At 39.2% G+C, this 24626-nt stretch overlaps 4 protein-coding genes across 11 annotated transcripts; 2 read left to right on the top strand and 2 right to left on the bottom strand.

The window, feature by feature from the left end:
• Positions 1-2924: 2924 nt before the first annotated feature.
• On the bottom strand, positions 2925-15990 carry LOC119080660 (spectrin alpha chain). 5 transcript variants are annotated; one of them, XM_037189080.1, is made up of 15 exons: positions 15844-15990; positions 13087-13146; positions 12808-13019; positions 12179-12734; positions 11142-12048; positions 8718-11078; positions 8602-8643; positions 6831-7361; positions 5815-6772; positions 5430-5747; positions 5247-5363; positions 4583-5186; positions 4477-4506; positions 3331-3931; positions 2925-3249 (listed from the first exon to the last, which is right to left on the bottom strand). In XM_037189080.1, the coding sequence occupies exons 3-15, from the start codon at positions 12968-12970 to the stop codon at positions 3121-3123; spliced, it is 7317 nt and encodes a 2438-aa protein (XP_037044975.1). In that variant the 5' UTR covers positions 12971-13019; positions 13087-13146; positions 15844-15990; the 3' UTR covers positions 2925-3120. The 5 variants fall into 5 exon arrangements, with proteins under 5 accessions (XP_037044975.1, XP_037044976.1, XP_037044977.1 ...); XM_037189081.1 differs by lacking the exon at positions 15844-15990 and adding an exon at positions 14860-15007; XM_037189082.1 differs by lacking the exon at positions 4477-4506.
• A 284-nt stretch (positions 15991-16274) lies between these two features.
• LOC119080811 (ragulator complex protein LAMTOR4 homolog) lies at positions 16275-17465 on the top strand. Its single transcript, XM_037189383.1, has 2 exons — positions 16275-16480; positions 17207-17465. Exons 1-2 carry the CDS (start codon positions 16338-16340, stop codon positions 17373-17375), a joined length of 312 nt encoding a protein of 103 aa, XP_037045278.1. The 5' UTR covers positions 16275-16337; the 3' UTR covers positions 17376-17465.
• Positions 17386-19917, bottom strand: LOC119081120 (vacuolar fusion protein CCZ1 homolog). The gene is made up of 8 exons (XM_037189864.1): positions 19902-19917; positions 19230-19348; positions 19058-19155; positions 18902-18995; positions 18529-18750; positions 18290-18465; positions 17976-18232; positions 17386-17915 (listed from the first exon to the last, which is right to left on the bottom strand). The coding sequence occupies exons 1-8, from the start codon at positions 19915-19917 to the stop codon at positions 17452-17454; spliced, it is 1446 nt and encodes a 481-aa protein (XP_037045759.1). The 3' UTR covers positions 17386-17451.
• A 406-nt stretch (positions 19918-20323) lies between these two features.
• On the top strand, positions 20324-24249 carry LOC119080735 (aminoacylase-1-like). 4 transcript variants are annotated; one of them, XM_037189280.1, is made up of 7 exons: positions 20330-20491; positions 20553-20915; positions 20985-21047; positions 21124-21401; positions 21468-21601; positions 21667-21727; positions 21805-21998. In XM_037189280.1, the coding sequence occupies exons 1-7, from the start codon at positions 20407-20409 to the stop codon at positions 21946-21948; spliced, it is 1128 nt and encodes a 375-aa protein (XP_037045175.1). In that variant the 5' UTR covers positions 20330-20406; the 3' UTR covers positions 21949-21998. The 4 variants fall into 4 exon arrangements, with proteins under 4 accessions (XP_037045174.1, XP_037045175.1, XP_037045172.1 ...); XM_037189279.1 differs by lacking the exons at positions 20553-20915; positions 20985-21047; positions 21124-21401; ... (1 more) ...; positions 21667-21727; positions 21805-21998 and adding exons at positions 22511-23005; positions 23072-23349; positions 23415-23548; positions 23697-23757; positions 24044-24249 and having other exon boundaries at positions 20324-20491; XM_037189277.1 differs by having other exon boundaries at positions 20333-20491; positions 20553-21047.
• Positions 24250-24626: the final 377 nt, after the last annotated feature.

Here is a 24626-nt window from a genome sequence, read left to right as displayed (position 1 = left end):
TGTGAGAAAAACGACAACTGCGACAAGTGTCAGACGTGCAGCAGTGGTGGCAGTGATGTAAATTTTCGACAGTGCTGTTATTTATCCGAACATAATTTATTTTTCTTCTACCTGGGTCACAATTTTTACTCCTGGCTAGAATTGTTGGTGTTATATTCAAGGTAAATATAGTGAAGAGGTAATGCCATATATAACCGAATCAGATGTGCGGTGGCACGGAAGTTCGATACAAACGCCATCTTATCCTTTCTTTGAAAGCAAAAAATGGAATAGAAAATCGGGCCATCTGTTGTGAGATAGCGAAAATATTTTTGCGCGTCTGAATGGCATTACCTCTCCACAATATATTTACCTTGGTTATATCCTCAAAATATGGAAAACTTACACTTTTTTAGAGGTTCTTCAGCGGTTTATTCGTTGCATTCTAATTTCGATAGTAAGCAATAATCCGCAATAATCGGTCTGATGGACTTACGAGTGTTTGAAAATGTAAAACATAGTTCGCTTTGCTTATTCTGAAAATTTGTTTTGAATAAAGTGAAAGGTTTGTAACTGTAAACAAGTAACTGTAAACACGAACTTTGACAACCTGAACAACGACAATTTCATCCACAGCAACGTCGCTTACGTGATATTTCATACAAATCGAGCAACGTCGCCTATACGATTTACACAGAGATATTATTGAGGTTATGGTTCTATGGATGAAATTTGACAATTCAATATGGCCTTGGAACAAACCTATACGAAATTTATTATTCCCTTGACTGAAAGTCAGGGTCTTACACCAGGAAATACCAAAAAATATGGGTAACAAAAGAAGTTTTCGTTGAGGTCACAATAACTTGAGTAATTCTCCACCAATTTTCTTCTTTCTTTCTTTCTTTTTTTTTAAATGTGTGGAACATAATTGTTCCAATTAGAATCAAATGTATGTATCAGTGATAGTGATTTACAATTCTTTGGAAGATTAAAGATGAAAAGTAAACTGAAATTGATCATTTTCTCAATGAAAGTATAAACCAGGTATGGTCTGTTCATACAAACCGGAGGACATAGCGATTTCATATAAACAAACTCACCTCTCATGAAAGGTGAGTTTGGATATATGAAATCACTATGTCCGCCGCTACGTACAAAGCCTTTGTTGTGAAGAATGTTGCGTTCAACGAGGAAAGAAAAGTTGGAAATTGCATCCGAAAAAACGAATAACTATTTCACAACATAAATACAAAAAAATCCCATATAACTGTCAACCAACAACGTTATGTTCAAGGTTCTGAAAGAACAGGTTAAGACACATACGAAGGCGGGTGAAACAAAAATCTTGACAATTCAGACATGTATGTTGTTTGAAAAGTCAACTTGAAAACAAAATTGTTAAGTTGAAATCGTCATATAAAATATCCAAACCTAGTTGGCGCTACAGGAAAATTTTGATCAACTCGAAAGTGTCTTAACATGTTCTTTCAGAACCTTGGTTATGTTCGCTCATGGTTATATTCATATCACCCATTATTGTTCTTCACATTTATGGTTTATGCATGCTGTAGAACTGTGTATATTGTAGGTTATATCAAGGTTCTGAAAGAACCAGGATAAGACAACTCTTAGTTGATCACGAAGGCAGTGACACACGAATTGAGTTCAGCGGCTACGAAGTTTATATGAAAAAGGCAACGTAACAAAAACAAAATTCCGAATTTTCCTAAAAAACATTTTTCATACCTAGGACCACCTTCGGCTCTGTCTGGAAATATCTCACACGCTAAAAAAGACTTTTAGTCGTAGGTACGAAATGTACTATTCTTCAAGTTGATTTCACACACAATCTGTACTGAGTGCGTTTATCGATTTCGGTGTGACCCGCCCTCGTGTGTGTATTAACCTTTTCTTTCAGAACCTTGGGTTATATAAGTAGCATTACACATACTTAATGCTAACAAATTTTCGAGGCGAATTTCTTCTTACATTTTTGTTACAAAACACTAGACTTTCTCATGTTCATTTTTATAACCCCTCTATGGCAACGACGGTAAGGTATCGCTTCTCGGCCTAAGATCATGATGCCTGTCACATGACAATATGGGATCATACGAGAAACACAAGAAATGTTGTTCAAAGATCAAAGTGTAGTTATGTTCTCATAACTTAATATTTATATGCTTATATGGGGACATATAAAACTTATTTTTGAAAACAGACGAAGTGCTAGGAGCTTGCTGGATCAAAACCTTTTCAAAAAATTAAATAATAGTAGATTATTCACCTCTGTCGCCTTCGGCTCATGCAATAACTCCCCAAGTGTCTAAATAAACATTTGGACAGAGGTGAACACGCTATTTTATCTACCGACGGCGAAATTTTCACTGACAATATTTCACCTAGGTAGATAAAAAAAAATTAACCAAATAGTTGATTATCGTGAACGCTGATGCATTTTATGAGTAAGATCCGCAATACTTGGTAGAAGTATACTTGAGTAGGACGATGGTGTTAAATCAGACGGGTATTTCAACATGCGATGAAAGCCGTACTTTTCATGTTTCAAGCACTACTTTCATCGCCCTCAGCATGTAAAATCCATTACATTACATAACTCGGGATATAAATTAAGTCTCGTTTTCATGTGTGTATTGGCCTCGGCTTCGCCTCGGATCAACAAAATTCACACGAAAACTCTACTTTTCATCTTCATATCCCTAGTCATGTAAAAGTCGTTGAATCAAATCAAGGGAATGACTTATAGAAACGGCAATTTTTTAGTTTTATAATTTAATTGTATTTGCTCAAAGTTTGACATTTAGGTTTGTAGAAATTAAAAATATTTTGGAAAATTACAAACGTGTAAGCTGCTGTTTAGAAGTAGCCCTAACAGAAATATAAGCTGCATTTATAGCGTTATACTGCTAAAATATTGTTCGTAACGATTCAAATGTCTCGTTTACTGGGATCGAATAGATAAAATTTTTGTTTCCGTTTTCTCTTAAGTTTTAAAATACGGGAAATAGAAGGATGGCTGCTTGTTCAGATAGGTTTTCGCTTATAACTTACACAATGCATCTTATCTGATATACCTAGCCTAGCTCCAATTGAAGGGTCTGCTTATAAAGAGTTTCTTTAATTTTGAAACAGCGTACGTGTGAAGTCGATGTAATCTAAAGCGCCAGTAATTGGATGCCCGGTCTTCGGATCCACATACGGTTTCATGCGATTGGTGCAATAATCTGCCATGTCCTTGGTGAGGTTCTGTAGAAAATTAAGAAAAAACGATTCGACATTAGTGTCCGTCTTGCATTTCACCATAAACTTGATTGTGGCAACACTTACGCAATACAACTCATCCTTGGTGACGTAGGGTCGATCGGATGCGGTAATTGCTCGGAAAGCATTTTCGATTTCTTCGTAGCTCTGTACGTTTTCGGTTTCTTTCGATATCATAAATGCAATGTACTCCTGCAGCGACACATAACCGTCTCGATTCGGATCGACCACATCCAAAATGGCCTCGAATTCGGGATCGGGTTGACCTTCTTCGACCATTGGCAAGTCGTAACCCAACGCTCGCAGACATGATTTGAATTCCTGGTGATTGAGTTTGCCGCTCTTGTCCTTGTCAAAGTGCTTGAACATCATCGAGAATTCTTTCAGTGAGTCTTCGGATACGCCAGAGTGATTGCGAGCCTGGATCTGTTGTTCCAAATTGTGTTGCATTCGCATCGATAATTGATCCAGTTGGTCCCATTGTTGTGCCAGGCCGACCGTTGAGTGTTCCGTGTAACGATTGTCTAGGATCAAATGTTCCTCGAGCAGTGCACCTAGTTCTTCGATTTTCTTCAGATCGATGCGACGGGCTCGCACTTCTTTAGCTTTTTTGCAGAGGGCGTCCAGTTGTTGTTCTAGTGTACCGGATCCTTCCATCATCGATGTTCTGTGAAATACAATTAGATTTGATTTTAGATTCTTATTCGAGTCAAGCGGTTTGCGGTTCATTAATTCAAGGCAAAGTTAGTCGAAACTGGAGTTTTGTGTGTATGTTTCACGGTACAATTCTGACTTCAGGAAAAGTTCATTCCTCAAGTAATGAACGGAACGAACATTTAGAAAGCATGGGTTATTTTTGCTTGGCTCAATGTTGTTAAAATTTGCTAGTTATTGAAGCCGTAGACTGTTGAAGCACCTGCCGATTAACGACTCAGTTAATCTGAAAAAAAAAATTCAGCAGACTCTTTCTGCCTAGCAATAAACCGTTCACAGGCGTAATCATATCAATGATGGATAATCGTTGAATCTATTACTTCATTTGATCTACGTTTTTTGGAAATAAAATCATTTAGCTATGTCAGACGACGTCTTTGCCGTCTTTGTCAATAATGAATAGACGATAACACAGACGATATAAGTGGTTAGACAATGAAAACAATTGCGCAGCTTTGTTATTGCACATAGTCTTAAGCGCCAATAACACCTATTTACCCATAATTATCCCAGCCGAGTATATAAAACCTAAATATTGAACGAATTCCATAAAATTGCAAAGTGTGAAAATTTCACAAATGTTGGTAAATTTAGTCGCACTCACCTTGTTTCCGTAAGCCATTGATGGAAGTAGTTAGCATGTTTAGCGAACTCCTTACGCAATTTATCGTTTTCTTCTTGTCGGTGAGCCTCTTTCGTCAATTCACCATCGCGTTCTTCGATGATCTTTTGCAAATTTCTCCATGTGTCTTCCAATGCTTCCATTGTAAACCAGGTGTACGGATTGGGTCCGACATTGAAGCTTTTGATTTTCTGGTCCAATGCAGCCAATGCCTTGAAATCGGCTTCGGCGGATGACAGCGATGCTTGGAATTGTGCGTGTGCCTCGCGTAATGCACGAATCTCTTCGATCGAGTTACAACGGACGGGATCAGTGAGGTCCTCTTCTGCATTTTCGAACCATGAGTTGAAGGCCGAAGCTTTCTTGGCGAAGGTCAAATATAATTCTTCGATTTGACGGAATTGATCTTGCATCGAGAGTAGACGATTCTTGCGGGCTTCAGATGCACCGCGTAACTTTTGCCAACGTGACAACACATCTTCGTGACGTTTCAGGATCGCTGCAGACTGAGCGTGTTCGGCATTAATTAGTTGATCTTTCAATGCGGTAATGTTATGAATGCCCTCCTGTTCAAAAGCATTGAGACCTGAAAAGATTCATTTGAAATTAGGTCGTGAGCAATGAACATTTCCTTTCATTAACATACCAGCATCAAACGTCTCTTGTTTGGTCAACAAAGTTTGAACAGTTGACAAGTCCCGGCCGAATTCCTCTGAACGGACGTAGTTTTCTTTGTCAGCAATCCAGCTTTCGACAACGTCAGCTGCAAATAATTTTGTTCAATGAAAATTTAATAGAAAAATGGCCATTGCCACAGTACGACACGAACCTTTCCACATAAATTGAAGGTATGCAGAGTTATCCAAAAGAGCACCTTTACGGCGACCAGCCAGTGCGGACAAATTCTCCAATTTATTCTGCAATTGGTTGCAACGTTGGGCAATACTGTCCCCATGATGATTCTTGTTCGCCACCAACGTTGCTCCTTGTTCGGAGATCAATGAGCATCGGTCACGGTGAGCAGCGAAATCGGTTTCGAAAGCATCGTGCTTCTTCAACAAACCTTGAACTGCAGCCATTGAGTCACCGTAATCTTCAACGGATAGCAATTGCTGTTTCTCCGTAATCCAGGCCTCCTCTTCTTCGACTGAATGGAAAAAAAGACGGAATGTCAATGAAAAATTGTCTTTAAGTTGCCTCAAGTGGCAACGTACCTTGAGCCAAAAATTGTTGATAGGTCAACGACTCATCCAACTTTTGTCCACGTGTAGCAGCCAAGTTTTTCAATTCAGCCCATGCTTGGTTCAATGCCTTCAAACGTTGTTCGATTTCTGGAACTCCCAGATTGGATACATCCATCAACTTCTCACCGGCTTCCTGCACCGCCTGAATGGCTGGTTCGTGTGAACCAAGTTCAGCTTCTAAACGCTTGTGCTTCTTCTTCAAATTTTGAACGCCAGTTAGATCACGACCATAGTCATCGCTGCCAACCAACAATTTCTTCTCCTTGATCCAGCTTTCCTCATCAGCAATATCGCGGAAGAATTGATGTAAGGTAAGGGCTTCATTCAATCGAGCTTGACGATGAGCTGCCAAATTACAGATACGTTCATAGCGTTCGTTGATCGACTGACGCTTCTCCTGAATGCCTGCACTGTCAAATTGACCGGAATCAACTAACGAATCGGCTTGCTTATTCATATCCTTAATACGATCGGCATGAGCCTGAATATCAGCTTCAACCAATTGATGTTTCTTCATCAAATTCTGTACAGATGCTAAATCTTTGCCAGCATCTTCGGATGTCAACAAGCTTTCAACTTCACCCAACCAAAAGTCGAGATCCTTGACTGCGGCAATGTATGTCCGTTGCTTGTTGGCTTCCTTCAATTTCATCGACTTTTCGGTCGTTTTGTGGGTGAGATATTCCCATTGTTCGGCAATTTGCGACAAACGCTTCTGAACAGCATCTTCAGAGCCACTGCATTGTTTCTTGTCGATCAAGTTTCCTCCCATCGACAATACGCTTTGAATACGATCGGCATTGGCAGCCAACTCAGCTTCAAATGCTTGATGCTTCTGGTGTTTCGATTGAATATTTGCTGGATCCTTGTACGATTCTTCAGTTGCCAATTGCAATTTTTCAGCAATCCAATTCTCGATTTCGTCGGCCTGAAGAAATAAATCGAAAATTAGGAATTTGATTGCGGATCAAATCAGTGCTACTTACATCACGACTGAATTGTTGCAAAGTTTGTTCATCTCCCAATCGTGATCGTTTTTCGATCAGACCCTCTTTCAAGTGACGCCACCGTTCGAGCACCTGTTGTCGCTTATCATCAATTAAACTGGCTGCATAATGGTTCTGAGCAATCAATTGATCAGCAAGCACTTGCAGAGCAGCAATCTTTTCCTCATGACCATTGATGGCCTTGTCGAAATCTTCGTGCTTCTTAATCAACGCTTCGACATTGTCGCCCTTCGAATCCACTTCTTCTGCATTCAAGAATGCTTCACGAGCTGACATCCAATTTTCAGCTTGTTCGCAATCGCGCAAGTACAGCTGTAGGTCGAGGTTTTGGTCGAGCTGCAAACGTCGTTCGGTCCATCCATTTTCGAGCTCTTCACGGGCCTTTGCTAGTTCTTCAATTTTATCTTGAATTTCCGGCGCAGCAAAATGATTGGCTTGAAGCAGTTCGGTGCCGAATTGTTCAAATGCAGCAAACGTTCCAGCACGAGCATCGATTTCAGTACGATGTTCCTGTTAAGTGGAAACGAAATTATTTAGTTGGAAGCTCGTAGCAAGTTTCTAGGTACGAGTTGGTTTAGTAGAACGACTGATTTTCATCTCCGAAGAAAGTGATTCATTTCTTTCGTGTATAAATACCCAACGAAATAAAGTGTATAGATAAATTGACCTGTACATAATGTATTACGCCCAGTGTGGCATGCCATAAAATAAAGAATTAATCAAATGAATGAATGAGAAAAATAGAATGATGAAGCATGGAATGCGTTAACAAAATTAAGAAAGTGAGTGTATGTATGTTTGAGTGTGTGTATTTGAAATGAATTTCTAAATTTTGTTAAAACAATAAAAAAAAACATCAAATTAAATGTGCGTGTTATGGCTGTGTGTATCTCGTGGATCGCGTGCCAGGCAGACTCTGAACGTTTCGTTACAATTAATGGATTAGAGTGAATTTTCGTTTAAATGAAGATAAATTCGTTTAAGTAAACGCAACAGAGAGATTTGCTATTCCATTCCGAATGCAGACATCTTAAGAATGCAAGGACATTTGGAAAAAATTGTCAATACGCACGATACGCACAGACACGAAATGGAAATAGTTCGTGAGAAAGAATGGGCTACGTTTGCAGCAATTCAATCAATTCAATAGAAAAACAAAAAACAAAAAACAAAAAAGAATGAAATCATTTGGACCAACAACAGCGAACATAAACAGGTCGGTTTACGACGACGACAAAAATAATGACAATGGTCCTTTATATAGTAAAATGCATGTTTAAAAATTGAAGTACAAGATTTCAACAGATTAAAAATACTTTTATCAATGGAAGTAATAGACCCGATAATACTGGTAATATGCTTGCCGTCTGTAACAGATTAATTGGTCGCGTCTAATAATTAACAGTAAGTATTAGTGGACAGATAATCCACCGACAATTTAGTTGAAAGTCAAAGTGATTATATAGCGTGATGCCTGAAGATTTTATTAATTAAGTTTTCTTCAAAAATCTTCAGCCAGTAAAACACGATTGCTTTACGAATAGAGACGTATCGATGCGATGATCAACACTTATGATCGTAAATTTAGCGTAAAAAAATCAAAACCAATTGCATTTTGTGTTATGTTAGCTTGGATTAGAAAGTTTCGTCAGCTACGAATTTGGTAGTCTGTCAAAGAGACACCAACGATAAAAAACACAACGACAACAACCAAATTTGATTATGAAAACTCTCTCACATCATTGTCTACCTGTGGTATACCGTAATAGTAATCGATTTCTGCCCGTTGATTCTAGATGATGAATGGTTCAACGATGTTCGGACAATTAGGAAATTCAAAATTTACAACAGAAATAATTAACATACCTGATGACGTTCAATCAGCGCTTCGGCTCCGGTTACATCATTCGCAAGTTCTTCGGAGGTGACCAGACCCATCATCGAATTGATCCAAGCGAGCAAGTCACGGTAGTCACTGAGGAATCTTTGCAGATCATACGAATCCAATAGTCGTTCTCGTCGGGCAGTCGACTTGGTAATGATTTGATCCCACATTTCGTTGATTTCCTTTTGCTTGGTGTACGTTTGATCAGCGGTATCGGGATGGCTTTGCATCAAACGGTTTGCAGTTTCGTCCAATTGACGGATCTTGTCACGCAGAGCGGCTAGATCACGTTCAACACCCTCATGTTTTCGCTGGAGAGTTTGAACGCCTCGTAGATCTTTGCCCAAATCGTCATTGTTCAATGCTTCCTCCTTCTCAGCAATCCAGTCCTTAGTTTCGTCGATGTCACGATGGAATCGTTGAACTTCATGCGCGGATCCCAATTGGCTGCCACGCTCGGCTGTTACTTGTTGCAATGAAGCCCATTTCTCATTCAAATCTTGCATTTGAGTTTGGATCTTCAAAGCTGCTTCAGTTTGTCCAAGAGTTGTTAACTGGACGGCAATTTCGTTCATATTCGCCAAACGAACTTCATTAGCCTTCAAGTCGTCATTGAAATCATCGAATTTCTTTTGTAAGACTTCCACTTCCTCTAAATCTTCACCAACGTCAGCAATTTGTGCGTGGTTCTCTTTGTCCTTAATCCATGCAGAGAGATCGGCAGCTTCACGGACTAAAACATAAGCTTTTGTCGTTTCATTCAACTTGTTTTGCCGTTCACGAGCAAGAGCGAGCAAATTGTCGTATTGGCCGTTAATTTGCGATTGACGTTTTCCGATTGAATGACCGTCGACAAGGTTCTGTTGACTAGCACTTAGACCTGCATCGATTTTCTTAATGTACGCAGCTGGAACGAATCCTTGACGATCGTTAACTTCGACTTTCCACCAGTCCTTGTTGTTTGAATTCAACAAAGTGAGAACGTCATTCTTCTTCATCGACACTTCACGAGGTGATTTTTCTGTATAATCGTATAGAGCTTGAACGCATTCCTTGCCGGTGATGTCAACGACTGGTGTCTCTTGTTGACGGCAGTTTTTAGCTTGATCTTGAAGGGCTTGAATTGTGTTGCCAAATGCTTCCAGATCAGATACCAGAGCTTCGTGCTTTTTAAGCAATGCTTCGGACGAGTCTTCGTCTTTGCCGTAGTCTGTGCTCGAAACGATGGGTTCCTTTTCTCGCATCCACGATTCGGCTTCGTTGGCATCCGCAAAGTATTGATGAGCTTGCAATGAGTCCTCCAAATCTTGTTTGCGTTGCAAAGCTTTTTCTTTCAAATTGGACCATTGATCCTTCAACAAATCCAAACGCGCACGAATATCTTCGCTGGAGTACGGCTGATCTTCAAGCATTTGCTCTCCGGAATTGACAACAGCGAGTAAACGACTCTCGTGATTGTTGATCTCAGCCAAAACGGCTTGGTGTTTTTTGATCAAATTTTGAACACCAATCAAATCGCGTCCACGATTCGTTGAGCCGGCAATCGGGTCTTTCTCACGGATCCAGGCGGCCTCGTCTTCCAAGTCACGGAACAATTGCTGCACTTGCGATGAATCGGCCAAACGTTGTTTTCTTTCGGTCATGGGAGCAGCCAAAGCAGAGTAACGCTTTGTCAATGCGCTCTCCTTGTTACGAATGTTGTCAGCATCGAAATGACCTCCTTCAATGAAGTTGCTGGCTGTTACTTTGACACCCTCAACGCGATCTTGATGTGCCATAACATCGGCCTCGAGCAAAGCATGTTTTTTCTGCAAGTTCTGGACGCTAGTTAAATCTTTACCATGATCTTCGGACAGCAATTGTCCTTCGATTTCACTCAACCACAATTCAATGTCTTCAATTGTGCGATTGAATTGTTGCTGTTGCGATGCTTCTTGCAATTTGCAGCCCTTCTTGTCGGATGCTTGTACCAATGACTCCCAAAGCGTTACGATTTCTTGCATTCGCGAATTGATCTCATCGGAAGCATAATGACTCTTTTCAATCAATTCGGAGCCGGTTGCTGTTATGTCCTCAATGCGAGATTTATTTGCGTTGATTTCTTGTTCAAAGTTCTGATGTTTCTGCACTTTTCCATTCAAGTTGGTTGGATCCAAGTAACTGTCGTCGGTAGCGAATTTCAATTTTTCGCTAATCCAGCCCTTGGTTTCGTCACAATCTCTTTCGAATTGTTGGAAACGATTTGAATCATCCAGAAGTTGACGACGAGCAGCAGACCGTTCCAATAATGCTGAACGGCGAGCAAGCAACATCGATCGTCTTTGGGACACATCATCAGCAGCCTGTAGAATTGAAATTTTGTCATTAGAAAATGAAATTTCGTAATTAAATCAAAGAGAACTTACGTAATGTTGTCCATCGATTAGTTTGGTTGCGAAAATATCCAATGCTTTGATCTTCTCTTCTTGGGCAGCCAAACTCTTTTCAAAGTCTTCGTGTTTCTTAATCAATGCCTCAACGGAATCGAGCGAATCACCCAAATCTTCGTTGGCCAAAAATGCCTCCTGTTTTGCCATCCAGGTGTCGGCCTGTGAACTGTCACGGTAAAATAGCTGCAAGTCCATGCATTGTTCGTATAGAATGCGACGATCTTCCCACAACGACAGCAATGAACTCTTGTCATTCTCTAAAAGTGCCAATTTTTCTTGAACTTCAGCTGCGGCGTAGTGTTCACGCTCCAATAGCTGACGGCCAGCCTCAGTGGTCAATTTGAAACTGTCTTCACGGGCGTCAATTTCACCTTTGTGTTCCTGGTGACGTTCCAACAAAGCCTCAGCTCCAGCCACGTCCTTTGCTAGTTCATCGGCTGAAATAATAGCTTTCATGCCATTGATCCAGGACACCAAATCTCTAAAATCGGCGAGGAAACGATGCAAGAAATATGATTCGTCGAGTTTCTCCTTTCGCTCTTTCGCCTTAGCTGTAAGTGACTGCCAATAAGCAGCAATTTCCGAATGCTTTTCTCTGATTTGATCACTGTGATCAGCATGGATACTGCACAATCTCTTTGCTTCGGCTCCTAATGTTGCGACTTTGTCTTCTAGCGCTGCTAGATCACGTTCAACGCCCTCATGTTTGCGTTGTAGGGCCTGAACGCTAGCCAAGTCTCTGCCGTAATCGTCGGAAGACAATACAACGTCTTTTTCGGCAATCCATGCAACTGTTTCGTCAGAGTCTCGGTTGAATCGCTGAATCTCATGAGCACCGAACAGCTTTTCTTGTCTCAAAATAGCCAATTGTTTCAATCGCTGCCTAGATGTCGAAGCGGATGGAAGAAATCCATTAAAAAATTTCATATTTTGTTAAGTAGGCATGCAGGAACAATTGAAAGACCATTGTCAGAAGATTGAAGAAAGGTAAGAAAATCTTATCGTTAACTTACCAGGCTTCGTTCAATTCATCCTTCTTCTTGTTGATGGTGTCTCGTTCCGGATGTCCTTCCTGCAACAATTTTTCAGCCGACTGATTGACTTCAGTCACTCGATATTCCTGTGACGCCATGTCCTTCTGGAATTCGTCGAATTTTCTTTGCAATACTTCGACATGTTCCAAATCATGACCGAATTCATCGGCAGTGACGAAAGTTTCTTTGTCCTTAATCCAGAACATAACCTCTTCACATTGACGCAAAAATTGCACCAGCACTAGGGCCTGTTGCAATTTCAAGCCCTTCTCGGCCAATCGGGACAGTAACAATTCCCAGAGACGGTGAAGCTCATCCAATCGACGTTGAATAGTTTCCGACTCGAAATGATGTTGGTTGATCATCTCCTGACCCGAATTGTCCAGACTGACGATGGCCTGGCTGTGGGCCGACACCTCAGCTTCAAATGCTTGATGTTTCTGAATTTTAGCTTGCAAATTGGTCGGATCGCGATAGCTCTCTTCGCTAGCTGCCTGTAGTTTCTCATGGATCCAGCTCTCCAATTCATCGGCATCTGTGGATAACACGAGAGAAAACGTTGAATTCGCAGAGTAAAAAATGGGTTCTGTTCATGCGGTGAAACAAACCTCTCTTGAAATATTGGAACCGACGAGAGTCTTCAAGTCGTTCACGCTTCTGGCGTGTCTCCACTTTAAACTCATTGTAACGGTTCAAGACCTGTTCACGCCGCTCTTGGATGTCTTCGACCGTTTCCAAGATACGGACCTCTTTCGGATATAATTGATCCATAGTGTTTTGATGTATTCTTAGGGATTTTCGGCGGTTTGTTCGTTCGTTACTGTAATGAAATGTTTGCTTTTAGTTTATATGAATGCAAAGCGTAAAAGGGGGGGGGGGCAACATACTTGTGTTAAATGTTGAATATTTATTGTTTGTTCTCCTTGTTCAGATGTTTAGTACGTTTCCTGCAAGAAAAGGCTCACCGTTAAAACCTCGAAACATTCCGCGATCGAGTGGATCATGTAAAAAAAATGTGTGGAAACCGTGCAGACAAGTCTAAAGGTCAATTGTTTTCACTATCTATGGTCAAGACCTCTAATACCATTAAACATTTAAAAAATTTCTATTTCGACTCGAATAAAATTTTTCATAATCATTTATCATCACTTAATTAAACTTCCAGCACCATTACATCATTTATGTCAGTGATGGCATTCAGTAAAACTCATTCATGATAATGAATTTATCCGGTCGTTGTATAGTCTATATTTATAGCACGAATTTTTATCAATTGACCGCCTAATATCATTCGTGTCCAATAAAAATTTTGGTATCAGGTTTTCTGTCTATTGACACACACGAGTGATATAGGCATGTGAAGTTCAATGCAAATTTATTCTGAAAGCCATTCAATTTTTTCTCACTTTTTAGGTGAATGTTCTCTGACCTCATTATCTATACAAAATACTCTATATCCTAGCAATGCAGAAGAGATTGCTTGCAACTGCTCCCTTCAACAATCTGCAATCTATTTGTCGACAGTTCTCTTTTAATTATTAGCCACACCCAGTAAGGGACATCATTCCAAAAATTTAATTACAATTATCTGTGTATGCAAAAAGAGTTCTTTTTATTCCTTCCGTCATTAACTAATATGATTAAAACAAACGAGTCCGTTCAGAGGGATTCTTTTGAAAAACAGCCTACCGAAATCGGACGCATTTTCCAGTGGACTTTTTTATATGTGCCTAGAAAGGACTTCGACCCTAGAACCCAAAGCCACTTTCAAAAAAAATTCTTCAAAGCTTTTGTGACTGGTGAAAGGTGATCAAAAACCGAAAATTTACACTTTTCTTACCAAAATTTCTCCAGGTACACGAGCCGTGCAGGGTCGTGTGGGGTGTCATTAGAAAGGTAATCACATGTACTATTGAGCCGAATAGAGACTCATTGGTTTTAAAATTAATCCACACTGAAATATGTGCAGTTGAAGTTTTCAACCGAAAACTTGCACTTTTCTTACCAATATTTCTCCAGTTACACGAGCCGTACATGGTGGTGTGGGGTATCATTTGAAAGGTAATTTTATGTGCTTTTGGGCCAAATAGGGTCTTATGGGGTTTGGATGCATATGCGATGAAATATGAGAAGTTGAAATGTTTAAGTGCCCATATTTCATCGCATATGCATCCAAACCCCATAAGACCCTATTTGGCCCAATAGCACATAAAATTACCTTTCAAATGATACCCCACACCACCATGTACGGCTCGTGTAACTAGAGAAATATTGGTAAGAACAGTGTAAGTCTTCGGATGAAAACTTCAACTGCACATATTTCAGTGTGGATTAATTTTAAAACCAATGAGTCTCTATTCGGCTCAATAGTACATGTGATTACCTTTCTAATGACACCCCACACGACCCTGCACGGCTCGTGTACCTGGAGAAATTTTGGTAAGAAAAGTTTAAATTTTCGGTTTTTGATCACCTTTCACCAGCCATAAAAGCTTCGAAGAATTTTTTTGATAGTGGTTTTGGCTTCTAGGGTCGAAGTCTATTCTAGACACCTATAAAAAGTTCCACTAGAAAACACGCCCGATTTCGGTAGGCTGCTTTTCAAAACAATCCCTCTCACTCATCAAATAATTAATTATCTTTGGCCCTGTAATTATTACCATAGAAAGACTTATAGCACCGAAAACCAATTAAATCACGTAAAAAAATGGTATCTGATCATCTGCATACGATTTTAAAAACGCAACAACACTAAATGCCGCACTGCACTACATTCCTTCGATTTATCGACGAATGCTAGGCACGATGTTCTATGCTCGAATGTGTAAACCAACTTAAGATTTAATTTTCACACTTCCACAGTATACAGATGTATGCAAAGGAAAATAAACCAAAATGGAACAGAAACATGGAAGGTATACAGCACGGTATATTACTACCATATAAATCGTATACATTAAGCGATGCGGTAATATCAACAGCATTTATATCGGCTCGTCGCTTTATGCTATGTTCATATAGAAATATTTAAAAACTAAATAAAACGAAGTGGAATATCGCTTTAAATAGAACTGACGTAATCCTAAATTTATTATATGTGTACCGTACTGTGTATAGACTGTACATATTAAATGTGTATACAATGACAACTTCATATCTAATCGTTAATTTACCTTACATTACTGTTAGTAGATATGATAGGAAAAAGAGGAATTTGGAATGTAATTTTCGCGAACGAAAAAATATCCAGAACAGAATGGCAAACGTAAAAAAAGTTGACTACAGAAAAACTATCGATTTTTCTTGCTTGAAAATAAGGTGACGTCACCTTACCTAGTTCAATAACAAAACAAACCATCGAGGAAACAAAAATTTCTTTCAGAAAATGGTCCTCTCCAGCGGCTTTATGTTTTCAATCACAAATTGCATATTCTATTGTCTCCTATAAACCGAAATGTTTGCGGAACAAGGAAATTAGAATTAACTTTTTTTCGGCTTTTCGGTACAAGTCACTTATAGAAAAATTTCACAGGGTGTGGCTGCTGGAAGTAGAACCGTGACACAATTTTTTTAACTAAAACTTTAGCGAATCTGCACGGATTTTGAATGCTCAACAACATGTACAAACATTACACAACACTTACTTGACGTGTTTACGATAAATTTGCAATTATTTTTAACAATAAACAACAAAATATTTAGAATCTTCGATGCCGAGTCATTTAACACCACTTTTTTCTAATTTTTTTCCTGATTTTAAGATGGCCGTATAGTGAAGAGAGGTAGATTTTAGATATGGCCGCGTACTTTGGACTCAGTTTCGTACGGTTCGAGATATTCAAATGTTTATTGTTAATAGAAAATGACAATGAAAAGAGAGTTAGCTACCTTGATCATTGCAGTTCGAAAGAGACGAATGATCTCAACGATGACGACCAATTTCATTCAAAAATCGTCTCTGTATTCATTCATAAATTTTACAAAATAAAATAAAATTTTCCGACTTCCAGATACATCGGGTGCTTTTCTGGCTTCAACATTTTTCATTTTTGTTGTGCTTTCTGATATAAAGTCAAATCAGCTGTTCGTAATTTTTTTTAGTACTCGCCATTGTTTTCATTTATTTTTCCATAACAAAATGCTTGCTCTCGATAAAATTCCCGATGTAATTGGTTTCTTGGTGCTGACCCAGGACGGAGCTGTCCTGTCCAGCGGCGGAGAGTTGGAGAACGATGAACATCGTGCGAATATAATTAACGGATTGATCAATATCACCGACAAGTAAGTTCAGTCTGCCACACTATTGTTTGATGATAGCAAACCAGCAGTCAGTCTTTGTGTGTTTTTTTTTGTGTGTGTTAGAACACACACTCTGATGTTCTGTTCTGCTGACAATGTTGAATGTTTTCCTTCCTTTTAAGACCTGCTATGTAACACGACATAGAGTTCATAGTTATTTTGTAATTGACTTCGGTCTATCATAGAGTTCCTGATGAGTGAGTCCCGCACGAAGTGGTGGAGGAATAAACACAGTTCGAAATGAATCATCAGTTTCTTGAATCATTTTTTGGCATCGACTTGATTGTTTACATAAATAGAAATTTAACAAGAGGAACACTACGCGAGCAAATCTTGTCCCATCTATTTGCTATTGGTGACTATTGGCTCATCTGCTGGCGAACTATTTCCTTCTATTTGCCCACTTTTTCCTTCTATTTGCCCCTTATTTCCTTCTATTTGCCCCCTATTTCCCTCTATTGACGCCAATAGAAAATAGCACCTGTTCCAGTATTTGCCCGCGTAGTTTCCCCATCGAAATCGAAACTAAATTTGTGACTCCAATCATTTGGAAAGAATTTTGTGAAGACATTGAGACATCTTTAACATCCTATGAACACTCTTGAGTGACCCAGATTCTCAAAAAGTTTAGGCCAAAACAGCCAATAGTTAACATAGTATTTACCAGCTCCATTTACAAACTAACTTTCGTTCATTTTACGTTTACAGCGTGGATCCGGAACAATTCGAAAACAATAGTTTCCAGCGGATTAGCATCGCGTTCGAAGAACACAGCTACGTCGTTTGTCTATCCAACAAAAAGGTGTACGTCGTCAAGAAGAGGAATCCGCAACAGTCATCGTATGAGAACATCGATTCCGGACCAGCTGCCAATTGAAACTAAATTCCACTTTAAATTATGTTTATTTACCGTTCATCGATTATTTTCTGATTTGATCAACCAAATATAAAATTCATTCGAAAAACACATCCTGTGCATGGACATTGTACAGTCGCTTTGCCTCCTCAGTAATTTCTAGCATCGTTGAATTCCTATGCACAATGACAAAGAAATGACGATAATTGGATTTGCGGCAAACAATCCAATAATCGTTCAATGTCTTAACAATCGATTCCTTGGCACACGGTCGCTTGTTGCGAATATCGGCTTCGTACAAATCCGTTATCAGATTCATCACATCGACTGGAACATTTTTCGGGCGACATTGTTTCTGGTTCAGTCGCAACGATTCAGTGTGTTTGAAGCTGAGCTCATTGAAAAAGATGAATTTTGGTCCCGAATCCGATTTATCGGCCGACGGTGACATTTCGGTCTGTTGAAATTTCAATATTTCGTCGTTGATTGTCGTTAACTGTTGGCCTATTTTGAAGTGAATGAACAGCTCGTCGAATATTTCTTTGGTGATTTCTGTCGCTTCTGAAAGAAATAATTAGAAATTGAAGGTCGCCTTTAATTTTAGACAATAAATGAACTGACCGTCAACGAGTAAACAAATGACACCGTCAAGCAATCGATACACCAGCAACTGGAATTTTCGAACTTTCTTTTCGTTAAATATGTGAATGATTGGAGCTACACGATTAACGCCCGCAAATTCTGTCGATTCTGCTAAGTCAGCCAACGATCCACGAGCGAACGAACACAGATTCGATTGTCCTTGGTGCAATTTGACGAAAAACGTCGAATGCATGTACTCATTTATCGAATAGAGATCCGTTGGATTGATATCACTCCTGCAATTAAAGTAATTAGCAAAGTGCTTTGTCGACGAAATCAGATCGGATCAGTACCACACGACATGTTCGTTACAAAAAAGCACACAATGGGAAATCATAGGAAATGAAGACTGAATCAGTTGAACGAAATTGTGAACTCGCAGGAACAATAGCTCGTTTAGTGGAAGGTATGGTGTACTGCAAAAGATGTCAAAAATGTTGTTGTCCTCCAGTCTCATCGTTGTAATATACTGTAACGTGAACCAAATGTTCCGTGAAACACCAAATTGAACCGAATCGAAATATCTACCCACCTCCAAGTAAAACTCCTTGAGTTTGTTGACAAGCTCTAGCGGCACGACAGAATAGCCCTGTCCAGCAGGAATGTGATTTTGAAATGATCCGCAGAACAGACGAAACATCCGATAAGTTTGCTTCAAAATGCTGCGGTAGACCTTTTCGTGCACCTCATCACCTCTGTATTCGTTGTATTCGATGTTATCTTTCTGTTTTGTGTCATGTGGAGCATTTATCGTCTGCAAATGGAATGAGATGTTGATTTCATAAGAAACGTTTTTGTACTGAATGGTTTGCAGGTTGTTCACAGTTCTTTATAGTGTGATAATACCGCGTTGTCTTCGACAGAAACTAATTTTAATTTTAAGTCAAAACCAAACTATCACTTGCCATTATCATCCAGAAATTTGGTTCCGGTTCATAGTACAATTGAATTGTTTTCTGCGTCCTGACAACTTCGCACGAATCATGTTTTGTGTACGTCCTGCAACAAAAATATTTTCAAATTGTACAGAGTAAGATATTTTATGGAAGCAGATCTATTACCCAGCAAATTTTAGAATCGCTTCACACAATCCAATCTCTTTAATTTGTGTATCCAATTCCACTTCTGCTGGATGGTAGAAGAGGATTTTTTTCGCTTCCTTTAAGTTTTGTGATCGGAGGGTAATTTGGCAGTGTTTATTGGTTGTTATAAAGTGAAAAATTAGCTACTTACATCTCCTTCTTTGCTTGAAAACAGCGGATTAAATATGATAAAATTTCTCAACGAAATTGACATATTTTGTATTATTGATGCACGATTTGCACTATTTTCTGTTATGACAGTGATGACAGCTTATAAGTGACATAACCGCCGCTTCAACGAAGCCGTGATGACATTGAGTCATATACTTAAGAGCGCTTCAGAATTTGAAATTTAAGGTAATGTACCGAAATGACCACTGCGTTACACTTTCCCATTAAAAAAACACCTCAATCATCGCCTATCTGTTAAACTTTGTTTGCAAACATTCATTATACTCAGTGAGCAATGCAGAAAATTTTTATCGTACGAGACAAATCATTTATATCGACTACAGTTAAGTCCAATCAAATTTGTGACGCAATTTGCTTCAGCTGTTTCTCAGTTGATCCACTAATTTGATTGAAGTTAATTGTGCAACAACGAAAATAAGTATCTTCTACCATAAGTATCCGGCTGGTACCCTCTACCATATAACTAAATTTATGTTATACAAACGATGTAAAAGATTTTGTATTAAGTCCTAGGTGAAACTTTAAACGGTATATAGAAGGTTAAAATGGTGAAAATTAAATTGACAATTAAAATGAAATTAGAAAATGTAGCATAAGCCAAGTACGCCAAGATCTTCACCGTATGCGTAACCTATCAGTGGAACCATTTCACTCGGAGGTGCTTGCAAAATTCTAAGTTCCATCCGGTGAAAACTGTGAAACGATTTTCCTGAGCTCCAAAATCTGTAGATGCACACGATAACCTTACAATTCTACCGAGAAAGACAATACATCACTGTTCGGTAAATTACCTACTAATTCCAAAGCTCAAAGTATGAGGTAACATTTTTCCAAATATTAAATTTGTCAATGTGCAAAAGTTCATATCACCTAAACAAGTGTATGGGCTAGTAACGAAACCATGATAAAACGGGATCAGCAAATTGTAGGCATAAATCAAACGAATTTTTGAAAGTAATGAATCATGAATGCGAGCACTTATAATATTATCGGAAGCATCAAAAGATAAGACAGTCCGCGCGGGTTGAACATTTTTAATCATTTCGGCTCATATAATATAAAAGGAATTCAGTCGGTTCTAATTTTCCATAAACAAAAGACGCTTTTCTTTCTGACCAAATTTCTAATTTATCAAAATGGCAAAGTGGGTAGATAACGAAGAGATTCAAATATTTCGTGAATATTTGCAAATTCCTAGCGTTCATCCGGATATCGACTACAGTAAGAACAACTATTTCTTTTCGAGGGAAACATTTTTAAATTTAGTTTCATCAATTCCAAGCTGCGTGTGTGGAATTTCTCAGGAGACAAGCGAAGAGTCTTGATTTGCCCATTTCCGTTTACTATCCGGGCGACGAAAAGAATCCAGTGATTATTATTTCATGGGAGGGTTCCCAACCGGAACTACCATCCATCTTGCTGAACTCACACATGGATGTTGTACCTGTATTTGAAGATCGTTGGACACATGCACCTTTCGGAGCTGAAATTGATGTTGATGGAAAAATCTTTGGTCGGGGAGCCCAGGACATGAAATCTTTGGGAACGCAGTATCTAGCGGCTATTCGAGCGTTGAAAAAAGATGGTATCAATCAGTTGAAACGGACAATTCATGTTACATTCGTGCCAGACGAAGAGGTTGGTGGTGCCCTTGGAATGAAATCGTTTGTGACAACAGACGCATTCAAGAAGTTGAATGTTGGATTTTCATTGGATGAGGCTTGTGCGTCTGAAGAGGATGATTTTTTCCTTTTCAATGCTGAAAGGACAGTGTATGGTAAGTGTTTTTGAGACTGATTTTGTAGCATTGAACGTTATATCGTTATATATACAATACATCTACTGTTATACAGCCATTGAATTAACATGTAATGGACAGTCAGGTCATGGATCTGCTCCATTGGAAAATACTCCGGGTGAAAAGGTACGTTATATTCTAAACAAATTCATGGACTACCGGAGTAAGGAGCTTAGCAAAATCAGTGAAAATGTGCCTATGGGCAACGTTACAAACATCAACTTGACTATAATCAATGGAGGCGTACAAATCAACGTTGTTCCTGCTGAAATTAAATTATCCTTCGATATTCGTTTGGCAGTCGGTGTCGATCAAGATGCTTTTGAAGCCATGGTAAGAGATAAATGCCAAACGGTACATCCGCCCACGGCAAGTTAAGCTAGTTTTTGTATTTTACAGATCAGACAATGGTGCGAAGAGGCTGGAGGCGATATCGACTTAAGACATATTTTGAGAGATCCGACAGCACCAGTTTCTATCACTGACGACCGGAACCCATTTTGGGTGGCATTCAAAAGTGCAACAGACGAATTGTAAGAATATTATCTATTAACTCAGCTGTTTGTGGGTTAGCTGACATAATTTATTAAATCTTTAGAAACCTCAAGTTGAAAGTGATGGCATCTCCAGGCTGCACAGACGCCCGCTTCATTCGTCAAGTAAGAAGAGGATTTCATTCACACTATCATGATTTTCAGTATTGATTATGACATGATTTGCATATTTCTTTCCCCAGTTAAATATACCGGCGTTTGGATTCTCACCGATGCGAAATACCCCGCGCACCCTGCATGATCACGACGAATTTGTGTACGCCGATGGTTATTTGGAGGGCATCAACATTTATCGTAAGATAATCTCTAATGTTGCAAATGTTTGAGTAACAACGTGAAGTGTTTCCTAGACAAATAAAAGATTTTATATGAATGATGAGCCTTCCATTTTCTATGTTGTATTATTTCGATCAGATGTTAAGACCAGCACACTCGCAACTCGATTTATTCATTAGGATATTTAAGCTGAAGTCATATTGCACTTGCCAAACAGGATAGGGTATTGTCAAAATGTTGTGAAGCCTTTTTTGGGAAACGGGAAACAAAACAATTTTTCGGAATGAATCATAGATACAAACACTTATACTACTTTCGAAAACAACAAGAGATAAGAGATATACCGTCCACACGGGTTCAAATGTTTTCTTTATTTCACAAAATGTATAATGAATTCAGTCTGTTTGAGTTCTTCATATATTAAAGACGCTCAGTTTTCTATTGACCAAAAGTTTTAAATTATCAAAATGGCAAAGTGGGCAGATAACGAAGAGATTCAAATATTTCGTGAATATTTGCAAATACCTAGCGTTCATCCAGATATCGACTACAGTAAGAACAACCATGTCTTTTCAAAAGAAATCTTTTAACTTTAGTAGTATCAAATCCAAGCTCCGTGTGTGGAATTTCTCAGGAGACAAGCGGAGAGTCTCGAATTGCCCATTTCTGTTTACTACCCGGCCGATGAAAACAATCCAGTGATTGTTATTTCATGGGAGGGCTCCCAGCCGGAACTACCATCAATCATGTTAAACTCACACATGGATGTTGTACCGGTGTTTGAAGACCGTTGGACGCATGCACCTTTCGGAGCCGAAATTGATAATGATGGCAAAATCTTTGGTCGTGGAGCTCAAGACATGAAATGTTTGGGAACTCAGTATCTAGCAGCTATACGAGCGCTGAAAAGAGATGGTACCAATCAACTGAAACGGACGATTCATGTTACATTCGTGCCAGACGAAGAGGTTGGTGGTGAGCTTGGAATGAAATCGTTTGTGACAACGCAAGCCTTCAAAGAATTGAATGTTGGACTTTCGTTAGATGAGGCTTGTGCGTCTGACGAGGACAATTTTTTCCTTTTCAATGGTGAAAGGACAGTGTATGGTTCGTGTATTTGATACTTAATAGCATTACAAGTTGTATCATCTGCATATTTTTTCCGTTGTGCAGACATTGAATTAACGTGTAATGGACAGTCAGGTCATGGATCTTCTTGGTTTAAAAACACTCCCGGAGAAAAGCTTCGTCACATTCTAGACAAATTTATGGACTACCGGACTAAGGAAATCGTCAAAATCAGCGAAAACGTGCCTATTGGTGAAACTACAAGTATAAACTTGACTATGATCAATGGAGGCGTACAAATCAACGTTGTGCCTGCTGAAATTAAATTATCCTTTGATATTCGTTTGGCCGTCGGGCAAGATCAGGATGCTTTTGAAGCCATGGTAAAAGAGAAACGCCAAGGGTACGTCAGCCCACGGAGATTTAAGGCAGTTTTTCTATATTGCAGATCAGACAATGGTGTGAAGAGGCTGGAGGCGATATCGACCTTAAATACATTTCTAAAGATCCGACAGCGCCAGTTTCCATCGCTGACGACCGGAACCCATTTTGGGTGGCATTTAAAAGCGCAACAGACGAACTGTAAGAAAATTAATAGTAATGTTATGATTGTACGGTACAATTTGTACCTAATTTCAGTTTCCCCTTGAGTTTATCAATTTTACTTCTTTTGCTTTCAAAACCTCCGATTTAGTAACTTATTTTGAAAATAATCGATTTTTATCGACAGAAAACTCACATTACGAGTGATGGCATGCCCAGGCTGCACAGACGCCCGCTTCATTCGTCAAGTAAGAAGAGAACTGCATTAGACACTACCATACTTTGTAGGCCGATGCGAATAGCATCGGCCCCTGTAGGTTTGGCTATTCGCACGCACGTCCCAATAGTCCACACCTGTAACAATGGCTATTCGCACGCGCGTCCCAATAGTCAACAAACATAAGAGTGACTATTCGCACGCGGCGTGCGAATAGCCTACGGCCGAAGGAAAGACTATTCGCACGCGCGTGTGAATAGTCACTTCGTACTTTGTAGTGGCGACTATGAATTGATTTTGAAAAATTCTTTCCTCAGTTGAATATACCGGCGTTTGGATTCTCACCGATGCGAAATACCCGGCGAACCTTACATGATCACGATGAATTTGTGTACGCCGATGGTTATTTGGAGGGCATTAATATTTATCGTAAGATAATCTCTAATGTTGCAAATGTTTGATTTTCAATGTTAAGTGCATTGTTGTCACAAATTGTTTCCGAAGCAAATAAAAGATTTTGTATAAATGTTAGGGGAGCTTATCATTTCATATTGTTAAGGTCAGGTGAGCACAACGAATACGTTCTTATCTCGGCTATTAGTGACCGTTGCTATTATATTGTTCAGATCAGTTGAATAAGCACGGCACGTTCTTATCTCGGCTATGAATGACTGTCACTAATCTTGATTAGACCTAAAACGAAAAACTATTCTTTGGCAATGTGCTGTTTATCTCATTTTTGAATTTTTCCGCTTGCGATGTGTGTAAAACGAGATTTCTTTACAAGTATCGAAATCGTCAAAAGCAACAAATTCATTTTATCATATTCCTAGTGTGAGGTGACTATTTGTTCATTTGTCCTAAATCATCACAATGATCATCATCAATGCTTACGAGTCA

The sequence above is a fragment of the Bradysia coprophila genome, unplaced genomic scaffold (genome assembly GCF_014529535.1).
Source record: "Bradysia coprophila strain Holo2 unplaced genomic scaffold, BU_Bcop_v1 contig_350, whole genome shotgun sequence".
NCBI classification, from domain to species: domain Eukaryota; kingdom Metazoa; phylum Arthropoda; class Insecta; order Diptera; family Sciaridae; genus Bradysia; species Bradysia coprophila.
The sequence above is the reverse complement of the archived record's forward strand: the minus strand, read 5'-3'. Positions and strand labels throughout refer to the sequence as shown.